Source organism: Siniperca chuatsi, linkage group LG9 (assembly GCF_020085105.1).
Source record: "Siniperca chuatsi isolate FFG_IHB_CAS linkage group LG9, ASM2008510v1, whole genome shotgun sequence".
NCBI lineage: Eukaryota > Metazoa > Chordata > Actinopteri > Centrarchiformes > Sinipercidae > Siniperca > Siniperca chuatsi.
The window spans coordinates 25,280,236-25,295,264 of NC_058050.1; the positions used below are offsets into that span (position 1 = coordinate 25,280,236).

Genomic DNA, 15,029 nt, shown 5'->3' on the forward strand with positions numbered 1-15,029 from the left:
GAATAATGGTTAAATTGGTGCATTATATTTCAAGTTTTTAGTGGTAAAATGGCATGTGGAATTATTTACTGCACTGGTTTGTAACTGCACAAAAAGCACGATTTTTCTAGTTTTTCTTCAGTCTTGAGACCCCTGCCCTGAGGGATCAATCAAGCTTTTATCTTATTGTCCTAACTTTTTGTATGGTATTGTCTTAGCTCGCAAAGAGGTAACACATAGCAATACTTAACCCTTTCTTTGGTCTTTATAGTGTGGTAATGGACCCGAAAGATACTGCAGGTGCTTTAAAATGCAAATAAACAAATATGCATTAGCTGAACTGGGTGAGAACAAAGACTTTGCAGTGTGAAAGTGTAGTATTTTTGATTACAGTAGTCTTGCCTTTCTTCTTGAAGCCAATCCCGTCCAATTTAACACATTTCCTGTTTGTGCTCGGGGTCCAACCAGCGGAGCGGTTGCATGTGCACTAATCAACACACAGAGAAGAAGCTTGGTAGAGTTAAGATGGCGGCATGTGGGTGAGGAGGCTGGGATCTAAACTCGAGGTTTTTCGCCATTAAACGATTCCTATGAATCCACATATATACAGCAATCGAAAGAATAACAATTTCCACATCTTTCACACGTCTCTGTGTGATTTTGGATTGACCCCATGACATCTATACACTTCGTGGTTCACCCGTTGCCCGGGACCGAGGATCAGCTCAATGACAGGTATTTTGTTGCGGCCCGTGGAAAATAATATATTAAATCAGTATTTATGTGCGGGGTGTGGTATATTGTATTCGAGGTTGTATTTACGAACGATGTTGACATTGTCATGTGTGTGCATTCGGGTTTAAATTATTTAAATGACCCCCTCAGGGTTGAAACAAGGCCCGGCATCTTGAACAATCCTCGTTAGCCTGCTGCTACCTAAACAGTCGGTCCAGTGCTAGATGCTATCCCGCTAACTTGCTATCAACGAATAGCTAACGCTAGCAGGCTGTTTCCTTGGTTCTCTGGAAGGATTGGCTCACAGTCAAAGTTGAGATAGACAATGCGGGTTGGGGGATGGGGAAAAGAGAGGGAAATAAAGGTCGTAAAACACAACGCTGTTGAAAATATACGAGATTTCTTGTATAAATTCCATATCCACTCTTTTGACGTGTGTCAGTGTTTGTTTTGTGGGCGTCTCGTTGATTATCATGATCAATGAAGTAGCTAACGTCAGCTAACTGATATCTAGCTGCTAATGCTAGCCAGCGAATTCGCTACCACGCTCTTGACAAAGCCAAATATTTGTGTTTCATTGTCTTTTGTGTCAGGGTATTTTTGAAAGTATAATGGCACAAATTGCTTGCTAACATCGCCGTAAATATTTACCTAATTTGTCTGTTTTTAACATTGCGCACTGAGATAAATATCTAAAATATGCAGTGAAGCACAGTTAAGTTAGCAACATTGCATTCACATTAATCCTGTTATCTACTTTAGTAAGAGGACAAGCCGTGGTTTATAAAGTGTGTATGATCGATGATGGATTCCTCAGTGTTCACATGATCATACAACATTTTATTTCTTTTCCTTGTCACCCAAATACCAAGTGGTCACAGCATAATTCCAATTGTACACAATAGTGTTAGTAGTGACTTGCTGCTGCCATGCATCACACTGCGTTTAATGAATATTCTTTCGGAATGTTAGAAACTGAAAAGATCATTAGTCAGTAGTAGTTGTAAGAAAGGTCCAGGATATTGTGTGCGACCTGTATTTTGACAGAACATGTGATTTATGATAAATCTATTTATATCATCCATTGAGATTGAACTGATTAATGAGCTGTTCTACTTAAAGACAAAGAGGTTGAGAAGTGTTTTTAGACTGACCTTGAGATTAAGAAGTAGATATAGGCTCAGAGTATTTGAACGCTTTTTTCAGGTTGGTGTACTGTCGAACTCTCGGAACCAGCTTTGGTCTGACAGGAAAGCTCAGTTTACTCTGCTGGTTACGAATCTTATTGAAAAGCCACTCAAACGTCTTGGTGGTATGGACCATCGGTTCTTTAAAGAGGTCATGGCTGTTTAATCCCCAGGCATGCATGCCATTGCATGCCATGCTACAGTCACCATGTGCTGTTGGGAGGCCCCCTCCTCTCTCTTGCCCATGAAGGAACTTGCAGTTGTCAAAGCAGATAAGTGCTTCTATCTGAAATAAAAAAGGCTTGGTCCAGCCCGACTCAATAGAAGTGCTTGCCTGGCATCAACATCCAGTCAGATTTCCTCAACCAAATGCCAGTGGTTTGTTTGACCTAACTGAGGTCTGCTTAGGCACATTATAATGGCAAATAGCATTCCCCTGTAGTGAGATGGATGTTTAATATGTTTTTGCTGTGCTTTATTGAAACTGTTTTAAATGGCTCATTGAGGCAAATAGACTTTGTGGCTGTGCTAGAGTGGTGCCATTTGTTTGACTGGTAGGTTAGTGCATGCCTGACCTGGATGATTTGTGAGTAATTTTCTCATACCTTTCTGTAGTGTTTGGACTGATGAATGAGCTTTTAATGTGCGTCTGTATTGTGAGGTGATCTGTAGCTTTACCATTTGTGTCTCACTCATTTACACTTACCACTGAGGATGAGTTTTCTGCTGTCAGATAAGAATGCGATTGCCTTCCAAACCAAAATGCCAATTGGCATTTGTTGACATCCTTTCTTTTGAGTTTGAGTTAGGTCATTCATCACAACAGGTGCCTCAGTACTTCTATATCTGTGTGTAATGACCACGTGTGGAAGAAACAGTTTGCAGAACTATATATTCAAGATGACAGCATAGGCCGACAACGTGGCAGAAGTTCAAAGCTAATGTATGTTTCTCAACAGGACACTAGTCACTTAACAGGATACAATACATCTCACACCACTTATGTGGTTAAGCATGGTCAGATAACTCCCTCAAGACTGTAAGGTGTAAATGGGTTACATGACATGGTTACATTGTCATAAAGGAGATTGTCCATCTGTATTGGATGTAAGTGTAGAAGGGTTTTCTTCAGGAAATTGTTTACTCTCCAGATTTCCAATGAACTGCAACAGCCAGGCAATTAAATTAGGTTGACCCCTTTGAAAAGAGAAGTTGTTAAAAGTTCACAGCAATCCTTGAATGTATTGTTTTCAGTACATTATTCATTACTAATTACTTGGAGTGGCAGGCTTGACACTTGCTTGTTTGCACTATAGTAGCGAGGTGGGAGGAAATATTTTGGGTGGCAGGGGTTTCATAAGTAAAAGTCCTAGTCCTATTCATTTTCTGCATGGTGAATGTTGGGTTACTGGCAGATGGATTACTTCTTTGGCATAGATGGGCATGAAACTGATTCATCAGTACAAAAAACAGTTGGTTAATTAATAAAAACGCAAGGGGCATTGTAGTGAGAAACACCTGATAGCTGAGCATAAAATTCTGTTATTCTGAACTTTGTATAACTCTGGAAATACAGTGTTTATTATTCACTTTTGAATTCTGGATTATGTTTGAATCAGTGCAGCAACTTGGTCCTTAATGCAATGACAGTGTTTAAAATATGCTACAACTCTGACTCGCGTCTCTAGCTGGCATCTTCTCCATGGCAATTGCTACTGAAGCTCATGGGTACTAAACATTTTTTAGTGATTTGACACACCAAACGGATCGAGAAACATTACTCAGAAAATTTAAATTGTTATAACTGATGGCCAGAACAAATTACTTATGTATAGTTTGCTACTCTATTGAGTTCCTGGGTTTCTACACTGGCATCATCAGTTTTGAGTCTCACTCACTCAGGGCTGTGACCTGTGCTCTGATATCCTGTGTGTTGACAGCTTATGACACAGATGTTTACATGTTTAACGTCAGCGGCAAGCACACAACCATATTTCACAACTGATCTTTAGCGCAAAACAATCCAAACTTGTATACCATTGTCATCTAGTCACCAGTGGCATCATTAATGCCCTGTGTAGATTTGGTAATGTTAATGTGAGACAGATGCTATGCTCCCAGTTTGCCTCATATTTGTTTGATAATTGTGATCAACAAAATTTGTATTTTATATACTAAATGTCCTGGGATTATTATGCTTTATCAGATAAATTGAAAAAAATGCACACGAGTTGAAACCATTTGAAATGCACCTAAATTGTCTGTGTAAGGGTAAAATGTTGACAGTTAATATGGTGAAATCAACATGATTGCACTGCATTTTTGAATTGCATACATTAATTAGGTCTTAAACGGGTCTTGCTTGTAATAATATAGTCTTTATCTTCTTGTCAGGCTCCGTGAAGTCTCAGAGAAACTCAACAAATACAGCTATAACAGGTAAGTTTGTGTCAACATTGTAACTCTAAGCTGCTTTGCTTAATTTGATCAATTGTTGTAAACATAGTCTTGTTTATTATCCAGTAAATTGTCTTATTTGTTTTTTTGCTTATTTTCTTTTCCAATGCAGTCATCCACACCTTAGTCTGTTGGAGCAGGCCACCTTAAAACAGTGTGTCGTCGGGCCGAACCATGCCGGATTTCTCCTTGAGGTAATGCTATAAGACATTACATCATTAGCATTAATCAGACACTTCGGGATCTAGGGTGTATGTTTATTGTTTGCTGCCCACTAATAACAGTTCAGTATAATAGGAAGATTTCAATTCAAACTGGGTCATTATTAACAGATGACCTCTGATTTTGTTATAAAATACTAGGGAATTTGCTTCTGTTTTACTTTCTGGTTGACATGGACTGGATTTGATAGATTGGATCTGTTGTTTATATACAGGACACCACCCCAATTAGGCTAATCCAGTTTGAACAGGGCTATAGACACACTGAAGAGGCATGTAGTAATTGACCTCAGTTTGTTTATTTTAGGTTTGACAGAAATGTCAGCAAACTGGTGCACATGGAAGTGTGTTCAGGATGAGGATGGAGTCAGCTGTTGTGGCTTCATTCTTTGCACTGCAATTGTGAATTACCAAACATCACACAGTAGTGTGTTAATCTTAATGTCTAATCTAATGCCTTAGACTTTGCTGTGGTTATAACATGAATTGTATTTTCCAGTATACAGTGAGATGAATTACCTGGTGTGCACAGCAATAATTTGCAAATAGACACAGACTACCATATAGACTCAGGTGTGAAAGGCAAAAGGTTGTTGAGTGTTTAGCTTTATGATGTGGGTAACATAAGAAGTGATTTTATGTTTGACTTGATATAGTTTTCAATTCATAAATCGAACATGCCATATTACCATAGAATAGTTCCTTATTTAGGAGTTTTCATTTGTCAAATGTGGGACACTAAAAACCATGAATGCATCTCTTTTAGGATGGACGTGTGTGTAGAATCAGCTTTGCTGTGCAGCCAGATCGCCTGGAGCTCAGCAAACCGGATGGCAGTGATGGGTGAGAGACTTCTTTATGATGGGATCTGTCCCGGAAACTGTTTTAGCTTTGGCACTGAGTTGAAAAACAGATTGCTTATGTAGATGTCTAGCACAAGACGTACTGAACATGCTCAGACTTACTGATGGTGGTTGCTTTGATTTTAATTGGGCACTTTTGCCCTTTTTGGCTGAATATGAAGCATTTGGACATAGCTTCACTTCTAGAAGAATATTCTTTGCTGCAAAGATTGCCATCTATCAGGAGTGAAACATGTATCTGAATACATCACAGGTCCATTCCCAGAAAGTCCTCCAACAGGCAGCCGTTGGATTGGTTGATGCTTTGGTGTTGTGCTTGTTAAGATTATGATATCTATTCATTTTTTACATGCATTCCAGGGACATATTTGTTTTACCAATATAAAAATACTTCTGCCTTTTTTCTATTCCTGACACAAAACACTGACAGCAAGACAGTCTCAAAATTGTTTGTGTAACTTTCTGAAAGCCAGTTGTCTATTTGGCTGTGCAAGTGTATGCTACTTAATAAAAATACTTTTTTACTAGCTGCTCTGTTTGTGTTTATGAGCAAGTTTTTTGTGAATGTCTCATTGATAGTTGTCGATATCCTGCCAGCAGAACAACATCCAACAGTGATTTCAGAGTTTTCAAGGCCCCTCTAGCTGCTAAATATGCATGTGAATCAGGCTGTAAAAGACTGAGGAGCACCCTGCTCCAGACTTTTCTGCAGAACACATGTTTTGTTCCGTGCCGCAGGCTTGCAAAAGAAGGTTTCAAATTTTAATAGCTTTTCAGTCAGCACCATTGTGGGCTGCTGTGAAGCCTATGGAAAAGAGTATGGCAGGTTGTCTTTGGCAAGTTTGTCAGCTTACTGAACAGGGCCTAATATCCTCTGTGATTTTGAATCGTAACAAAAGTTACACGGATTGTGTCAGCTTGTTGACTGTTGGTTTGAATGTGCTGTTTCTCTGTATTGTATCTGAATAATTTGAATTCCTGTTTCTGTATTCCATTGCCCTCCGTTACATTATGGTACTAAATGCGATTGTATTATTTTGTTGGAAAGTATCTAAATTGAGTGTCACTGTGGTCTCTGTTATATGAAACACTGGCAAAATTGTCTAAATTTAATTCACTTACCACAGCAAAACACCATTTATACTAACTGTCTACTTAAAACACATTGGTTAATAATATTGCAGTAAACTACTTTTGGTTAAACTTAGAAGGTATCCCCTTATAAGAAATCTTGAAATAGGAGAAAGCAGTCGCAGCCCCAAAACCCCAAGAACTTTTAAAAAAGGAAAGTCTTGAAGGAGGAATGAGTTGCAGCCAATTCAGATTCCCAAGGGTGTTGCCATGCTAGTCTCCAAAATACCCCCTCCTGTTTCAGAGTATAATATTGAAAAGAAAAAGAATCCTGAACCAAGGGGTATAATTTAAGAAATACCTGGGGTCAATTTAGTTTCTGTTAACCCAGGTAATAAAAGAAAGTCTTTTGGTCCTGTGTGGGACTTCTGTAGGTTTGTAACTGATCTCCCATCTTTTGTTTCCAGTTCAAAGTTGAGCAGTGGTTCAGGGACAGGAAGGAGCTCCAGGCCAGGCAGGACTAGTGATCCGCCCTGGTTCCTGTCTGGCTCTGACACACTTGGCAGACTGGCAGGCAACACCCTTGGGTAAGTTCTGGCAGGGTTGACAGAGACAAACGGTCCTGTGAAAGCTCAGTGTTTAAAACAGCACTGATGCTGCAGCGGGTTAGGGGTGTATTCCCCACAGGGTTCTTCATTCTGAAGGGAAAACTTTAGGGTGCTGTAAAATGTAATGGATAAATGTGTCCACCAAAAGGCATACACCAAAAAGCATGGCCATGTTCATCGACTCTGCTAAATTTGCATTATATAGTCATTTTCTTAGTGCTTTTGTTATTGGTAACCACTGAAGAATTGATTCCCTCTTCAAAATATGGTTGTTGTGGGCCCTGATATTGAAGTTGTGCAGAACTGAAAGAGCTGCAGAATAACCCTCTAAACTTGCACCCTTAGTTAAATGTTGAACTGAAATAAAACAAAAGTTTTTTATATATCCAAAATATGTACATAATACATTCATTATACTATATCAAAGCCTTTTCTCTTACAATATCTGATTAAATTAGGAAAATTGCCACCAGTTAATTTCTTCCTTCCTGTAAATGCTGCTGGTGCAAACTGCCCTATCTCTGCTGTCACAAAGGCTGAATCCCTTCGTACCCACATGTGTTCGTGTTTTGAGTCTACTCTGTTAGTCAGATGGTGTTTTTGGCAGTTATATCTGACCATGGCCTTGCACTGTATGTAACAGGAGTCGCTGGAGCTCTGGCGTAAATGGAGGCAGTGGAGGAGGTGGAAGTGGAGGAGGAGCAGGGGGAGGTGGAGCAGGAGGTGGCAGCAGTGGAGGAGGAGGGGCGGAGGTGGAGGCGGAGGTGGAGGGACGTCGGGCAGGTCGTCAACAGCAGCTCGAGATTCCCGTCGACAGACCAGGGTGATCCGTACAGGAAGGGATCGTGGCTCGGGCCTTCTAGGTAGCCAGCCTCAGCCTGTCATACCAGCTTCTGTCATCCCTGAAGAACTTATTACTCAGGTACAAACTTCTCAGCATGTATAGATATTTTCTTTGTTAAACAATTTCTGTAGCATTTGTTTTCCAACCTTTTCCTTACTGAAACAAATTGTACAGCTAACAGTGCACATTTACTCTCTAATCTGCAGTCACAAGTAAGTGTCAATAAAATATGTTTTGTAATTTGTCGTCCTGGTACTTTTTCCCCAGGCCCAGGTAGTCCTTCAGGGGAAGTCTAGGAGTGTGATCATTAGGGAACTCCAGAGGACCAACCTGGATGTCAACCTTGCCGTCAACAACCTCCTGAGCCGGGATGATGAAGATGGAGATGATGGAGACGACACGGCCAGCGAGTCCTACCTCCCCGGAGGTTTGTCACCAAAAAAAGAAACAGAAAATTGGGGCAGATTGAAATAATTCAATTTTTGTAATGGTCTAGACAGTATTTGCCAAATTCATAAAAAGAAATGTGTGTTTTTGTTTTTGTTTTTTTCTTAAACCTTGCATTCTTTTGTGCCTTTGTCCCATGCAGAGGACCTGATGTCCCTGTTGGATGCAGACATTCACTCAGCTCATCCCAGCGTGATTATTGATGCTGATGCCATGTTCTCTGAGGACATCAGCTACTTTGGCTACCCCTCTTTTAGACGCTCCTCACTGTCTCGCCTGGGATCTTCCAGAGGTAACTCAACAACTCACCTCTGACTAGTAAAGGGAAGGCAGGGTGTTAGAGAGGCTTTGGTGGCTACACTGGTGATGGCTTTTGTTTGTGGGGATGGAGCTTTAATAGCTTATTAAAGATAAGACAACACAGCAGACAAGTTGGAAAAGCAAGGCAGTGTTTTCTTCAGTATTTTTCTTGAGATGGAATGTAAGAAAAGAAAACTTGCTAGTGGTTTAAGATTTGAACAAGACAGAGGTTATCTAGGAAGTAAAGCCGTTTTTTGACAAAAATGACAACTGTAGGGCTAATGTTAAAAAAAAGTACACTTTAATGGAAAAACTACTCTTTGCTATACTTAGCTGAGGTAAAGGTTTTACACAAATTTAATGTAAAATTAAATGGTTTTAGCTTGTTTGCTAGGGAACTTTTCTCTTCAGTCTGTTTAGCTTGATTTGTAATATGGGTGTTTAGTGTTACAGGCTATAAATGTTTGGTGTTGTATGCTGCATGGCTGTAGTACATACTGTGAGCTCTCTGAGAAAGGCCCGCTAGGCCCACCTGTCTTAACAGGGACCCTTTAAGGCAGTCTATTCTAAAAACCTACTTAGCCCACTTATAGCCCATATGCATGCTTTATTTCTGTCTATCCACTTCCTCTTCTATCTCACATTTTAACGTATGACAACTGACTCACCCACCAGTACAATTTAGACTCCCACTCAATCTTCAGTACTGCAATTTCGATTTGCATTATAGTGATTCTAAAGAATCTATCTTTCTCTCTCTATTCTTAAAAATATGTTGACGGGTCTTTCCCAGAGAGTGGCTTACTTCTATCCCACTGGTGTGACCTTATTGCATACCAGTTCTCCTTCTTCCCTTAGAGCGCGACTCAGAGCTGTTGCGTGAGCGTGAGTCTGTATTGAGGTTACGCGAGCGTCGCTGGCTGGATGGGGCCTCGTTCGACACAGAGCGAGGCTCCACCAGCCGTGAGGGCGAGCCCAGCTTGGACAAGAAGAGCATCCCGGTCCAGAGCCCTGTCTCCTTGGGAGAGGAGCTCCAGTGGTGGCCTGACAAGGTAATGTCTATTTTAAAAAAACAGAAATACAAACCTTCGCTATGACATTGCAAGTGGCGCTTCGATTTATTCTATTTCCTCTGATCATCTTGAGATGTCTCTACAACTTGATTGGATTCCACTCGTAGCAAATTCATTCATTCATTCATTGGACATTAAGAATTAAGTTTTGCTTTACCTGACATTTATTGAGCTCTCTAATTTTCTTTCCAGGATGGAGTGAAGTTTGTGAGCATTGGAGCCATGTTCTCAGAGCTGGTGGCTGTCAGCTCCAAAGGAGAACTTTATCAGTGGAAGTGGAGCGAACCTGAACCCTACAGGAATGCACAGGTGGAGAATTAAATTTTCATGTGAATGGAATTACCAAAAAACTTTTATGTTTGTTTTATATTTTTCACTGAATTACGGTATGCATCTGTATTGTAGCATGCTTAATGGCTAGAAAGCACTGGTGGTTTATTATATGTCAGAGAGCTAATATCACTAACTTTTCTGACATTTGTCCCATCAGAATCCTTCCGTTCATCACCCACGTGTATCCTTCCTGGGCCTGGCCAATGAGAAGATCACCTTATTGTCTGCCAATAGCATCAGAGCCACTGTGGCTACAGAGACCAACAAGGTAGATTATAGTTGCTCCTCTCCTCTTGAGAGCATTTGTGCTCTGCTTTGTTCATTGTAACAATATTTGACCACAGGTTAAGTTTGTAACCATAAGATTGTGATTGAGTAAATAAATGTTTCTATAGTTACTAATCAGCCATCCTAACATATCCACACATATTTATTTAATGATTTGTTCATTAACTCGTGCTTGTGTGGTATAGGTGGCAACCTGGGTGGACGACACACTGAGCACAGTGGCCTCTAAGCTGGAGCACAGTGCTCAGGCTTTCCCTGAGCTGCAGGGGGAACGTATGGTGTCACTGCACTGCTGTGCGCTGTACACGTGTGCACAGCTGGAGAATAGCCTCTACTGGTGGTGAGAAGAAAAAGTGTTTTGCATGAAACTACATTTAATTCTTTGTTTTTAACAATAACATTGGCTTCTGAATGTCACCATAACATTGTTATCCTTCTAGGTGTAACAGGAGTGTTCATCAAAGTCATACGCAAAACAATAGGTTATTACACATTTCTCTTTCACTGTGTTATTGATAATTATCAGTAAATCAAGAGTTGCAATCTAAGTAAATAGTGATGTTGTGCCATGTGCTGCACTTTCTGCTGTTATGTTTATTAGGTCCTGTAAGGGATGCCTATAGATATTTTTGTCCAGTTTTACATAGAATTTACGTTGTATTCAAACATAGGAAGAATAGTAAAAAAAAAAAAAAAAAAAAGAAGTTATGACTTGTCACAACACAATATTCTCTGTTCATATAGTACAGTTACAACTTAAATGTTGCCTAGCCAGACAACAGACACCATGCTTAACATGATTTAAGGTGTTCTCTGAATTGTAAGAGTCCCCTGGAAATTTAACTACACATTACCCCAAGCAGCCCTTACTTCAAAGAAGATTCAGCTGTAATAACTGTCTATTCCTGCAGTCTTCTGCCAAAATACACAATAGGGACCTGTAGCAAGCAATGTGAATCCTCCTTAAGACCTGACATTTAGCAAGGATTACCAAGTGATGTCTTAGTCAATACAAAGTGTGATCGGTATATGCCAGGGAACGGTATGAATGTCGGTAAAGTTTTGACACTTCACTGCTTGCATCTGTTTGCAGGGGTGTTGTGCCTTTTAGTCAACGGAAGAAGATGCTTGAAAAGGCCAGAGCCAAGAACAAAAAGCCAAAGTCCAGTGCTGGCATCTCCTCGATACCCAACATCACTGTGGGAACACAGGTAAAAAGACAGAATTTTGAATTTTCATTGTTTTAACTTTTGTCTGCTTGAGAAAATGTTATTATCTCTTATGACAGAGGTGGACTGGCACCTCTTCTGTTCTGAGTTTTCCATTTTAATGTTTATCATTGTTTTGCATTTCTTCAGTCCTGTAGGAGTTCAATATAAGCTTTGCACTTAGTGTAAAATAAATGTACCGTTTACTTCATCAGGTGTGCTTGAGGAATAACCCCCTCTACCATGCCGGTGCAGTGGCCTTTTCTGTCAGTGCTGGGATTCCCAAAGTGGGCGTCCTGTTGGAGTCTGTCTGGAACATGAACGACAGTTGCAGGTTCCAGCTGCGCTCACCAGAGAGCCTCAAGAACATGGAGAAGACCACTAAGACCCAGGAAATCAAGTCAGTTTAATTTTATGTCAAAAGGCTGTCAATTTGTGGATCTGATTAGTCTTACATAATGTTATTTTAGTACATTTTTAACCACAATTAGAAGACATAGACTTCGGTCTCTCTGGCTACAGAATGTAGCTGTGCTAGATATCATAAATCCAAAAGTAAAATTCATCTAACTATCTTGGTCTTACCCCATAGGACGGAAAGCAAGACAGAGCTGGTGAAGACTGAGATGGGTCCTCCTCCCTCCCCAGCGTCTACCTGCAGTGATACCTCCTCCATTGCTAGCAGTGCCTCACTGCCCTATAGTATGTCAGCTACTCTCTTGCTATTTCTCCCTCTTAACCTCTAGCTCTCTCAACAACATTCATATCTTGACTTTCCTCTCTATCTCCCAGGCACAGAACCAATTTCTTCCTCACTCTGTGCTCTCATTAGTCCTTTGACTTTGAAACAGATGGTGCATAGGCTTTTATCAGCAAGTCTTTCCCCTGCCTGTTTTCCTGTAAAGGAAGTATGGCCAACTCACAGTATTTGGTTGCCTTTTTACCTTCTCTTATCGTATGAACCATACGTCTAGTTGTGTTGATATTACATTTTCCTTACTCCACACTAAAGTTTTAATCACCTGGTCAGCAGTATATTTTACTGTCTTAATCAGGAGTATGCTTCTAATCAATTTGCCATTCTTCAGTAACAATGTGTTGTTTGAATATTTTGTGATCAAAGGACTAAAAGTTAGTATGCCCTACTACTTGCAGAGCGAAGGCGTTCTACCCCAGCTCCCAAAGAGGAAGAGAAGGTGAATGAGGAGCAGTGGCCTCTCAGGGAGGTGGTGTTTGTTGAGGACGTTAAAAATGTCCCTGTAGGAAAGGTGGGTGCATCTGAAATGTAGTTTGCAAATGTAGTAATATCTTGGAATAATATGTAATGCAGGTGTTTGAGTCTCTTTTAGCAGGATCTGGAAGTAGCCAATCACGTGTCCCTGGTCTGTCTGTGTTTTTCTATGTCATGACATCTGTTTCACAACTTATTACCATATGTCCTAGGTGCTTAAAGTGGATGGCGCGTATGTTGCTGTGAAGTTTCCAGGGACATCAAGCAGCATGAGCAACCAGAGCTCTGCTGCTCCCACTGATTCAGACCCATCGTCATTGTTGCAGGACTGCAGGCTCCTCAGAATAGATGAGCTGCAGGTATGGACATAAATTGATCCAATACTGCTTGAGTTAATGTATCTGTCCAGGTGTGAGCATCTCTCCTCCTGACATTCATATTCATTTATCTTTTGTCTCCTTCAATCTGTTCCTCACAGGTGGTCAAAACTGGGGGGACTCCTAAAGTTCCTGATTGTTTTCAGCGCTCACCTAAAAAGCTCTGTATCCCAGAAAAGGCAGAGATTCTGGCTGTGAATGTTGACTCCAAAGGTGGGTCATTGTCATTGTGTATACTTCAAACAATATATTTGTTTAATGTCTTTAGTTTTGTGTTGATTTGTATTTCCAACCATTAAATATCTCTTCATTATCCAGGAGTCCATGCAGTGCTGAAAACTGGTAATTGGGTACGGTACTGTATCTTTGACCTGGCCACAGGCAAAGCTGAACAGGAGAATAACTTCCCCACTAGTAACCTGGCCTTCCTGGGGCAGAGTGAGCGCAATGTGGCTATCTTTACTGCAGGACAGGTGAGTTAATCTCCCACATAGGTTACATGTTTGGCAGTTTTGAGACACGTTGTATATGCAAATCTTAAATGTTGAAATTATTTCTCTTCCAGGAATCTCCCATCATCCTCCGAGATGGAAATGGCACAATCTACCCGATGGCCAAAGACTGCATGGGTGGAATTCGAGATCCTGATTGGTTGGACCTGCCACCTATAAACAGCCTGGGAATGGGGGTGCACTCTCTTGCCAATCTCCCCTCTAACTCCACAATTAAAAAGAAAGCTGCTATTATTATTATGGCTGTCGAGGTAAACATGACCTTTTATAAATACAATGTTGAAAAGGCAAAAAAATGTACTAATAGATAGCCAAGTAGAACAAGTAGATGTGTTTAGTGTTATTCTGTGCCCTTGAAACTTAGTTCTCAGTTACACTGTTACCTTGCTGAAAAACCACCCCAACAGTTTTAGTGTGGTGGTTTCCATCACGTTTTCTACTCACAAATCTGTCTGAAAGACCAAAGAGCAATGCTGTCTAAGTCACAGTGAAACAACAAAGATATCCAAATGAGTGATACTGAGCAATACTGACTCATCCTCTTTGTATCTTTCAGAAACAGACGCTGATGCAGCATGTCCTGCGTTGTGACTACGAGGCGTGTCGGCAGTACCTGGTGAACCTTGAGCAGGCTTTCTTGTTGGATCAGGGCAGCCAGGCCCTCGGAGCACTTCTGGATCATCGTTGTGATGGAAATCGCAACATCCTCCATGCCGCCGTCTCTGTCTGCTTCCCTGTTAGTAACAAGGAGACCAAAGAAGAGGAAGGTAAGCTGGTGTTTTAAACAATCTATATCAGGATCTGTCTGAGAGCTAGGTCTAACATCGACATAATAAATTATTTTATTGTTTAAATTAGATTAGAAAAGTAGTTTATCTTCATTTTCTGGTTACGGTTCCATTTTTCTTCCCAATGTCTCCCAGTTTTGGACTTTGCCATCTTTATTTGAAAATCTAAAATGTGGAAGAACAATACACAATTCTTGTTTAGAGTCTGCTCACCTGTATCCGTTTAATTGCCTGCTTCCCCAGGGCTCTCTTCTCCATGCTAAGTGACCATGCTGTTTGATTTCAGAAGCTGAAAGGTCGGAGAGAAACACATTTGCAGAGCGTCTGTCTGCTGTCGAGGCAATTGCCAATGCCATCTCTGTGGTTTCAAGCAACAGTTCTGGGAATAGGACTGGCTCCTCCAGTAGCAGAGGGTAAATAACTAGTTATACTGTTTCTGCACTACACAGAATATATAAGGAAAAATAGTCTGTACAGAGAATTAAGTGTAATTTGGAGTACACAAGG

General features: G+C 40.7%; 1 protein-coding gene across 1 annotated transcript in view; it reads left to right on the plus strand.

The window, feature by feature from the left end:
- The first annotated feature begins 458 nt into the window (after nt 1–458).
- ubr5 (ubiquitin protein ligase E3 component n-recognin 5) overlaps nt 459–15,029 on the plus strand; it is a 37,508-nt gene continuing 22,937 nt past the window's right edge. The window contains 23 exon segments of the mRNA XM_044209231.1: nt 459–714; nt 4,296–4,340; nt 4,471–4,552; nt 5,346–5,422; nt 6,981–7,100; nt 7,765–7,865; nt 7,868–8,043; nt 8,233–8,392; nt 8,555–8,704; nt 9,553–9,764; nt 9,978–10,094; nt 10,276–10,386; nt 10,592–10,746; nt 11,500–11,617; nt 11,830–12,014; nt 12,207–12,316; nt 12,770–12,882; nt 13,058–13,204; nt 13,324–13,435; nt 13,541–13,695; nt 13,788–13,985; nt 14,291–14,501; nt 14,809–14,935. Coding sequence (XP_044065166.1) covers nt 653–714; nt 4,296–4,340; nt 4,471–4,552; nt 5,346–5,422; nt 6,981–7,100; nt 7,765–7,865; nt 7,868–8,043; nt 8,233–8,392; nt 8,555–8,704; nt 9,553–9,764; nt 9,978–10,094; nt 10,276–10,386; nt 10,592–10,746; nt 11,500–11,617; nt 11,830–12,014; nt 12,207–12,316; nt 12,770–12,882; nt 13,058–13,204; nt 13,324–13,435; nt 13,541–13,695; nt 13,788–13,985; nt 14,291–14,501; nt 14,809–14,935 — 3,044 coding nt within the window. The 5' untranslated portion in view covers nt 459–652.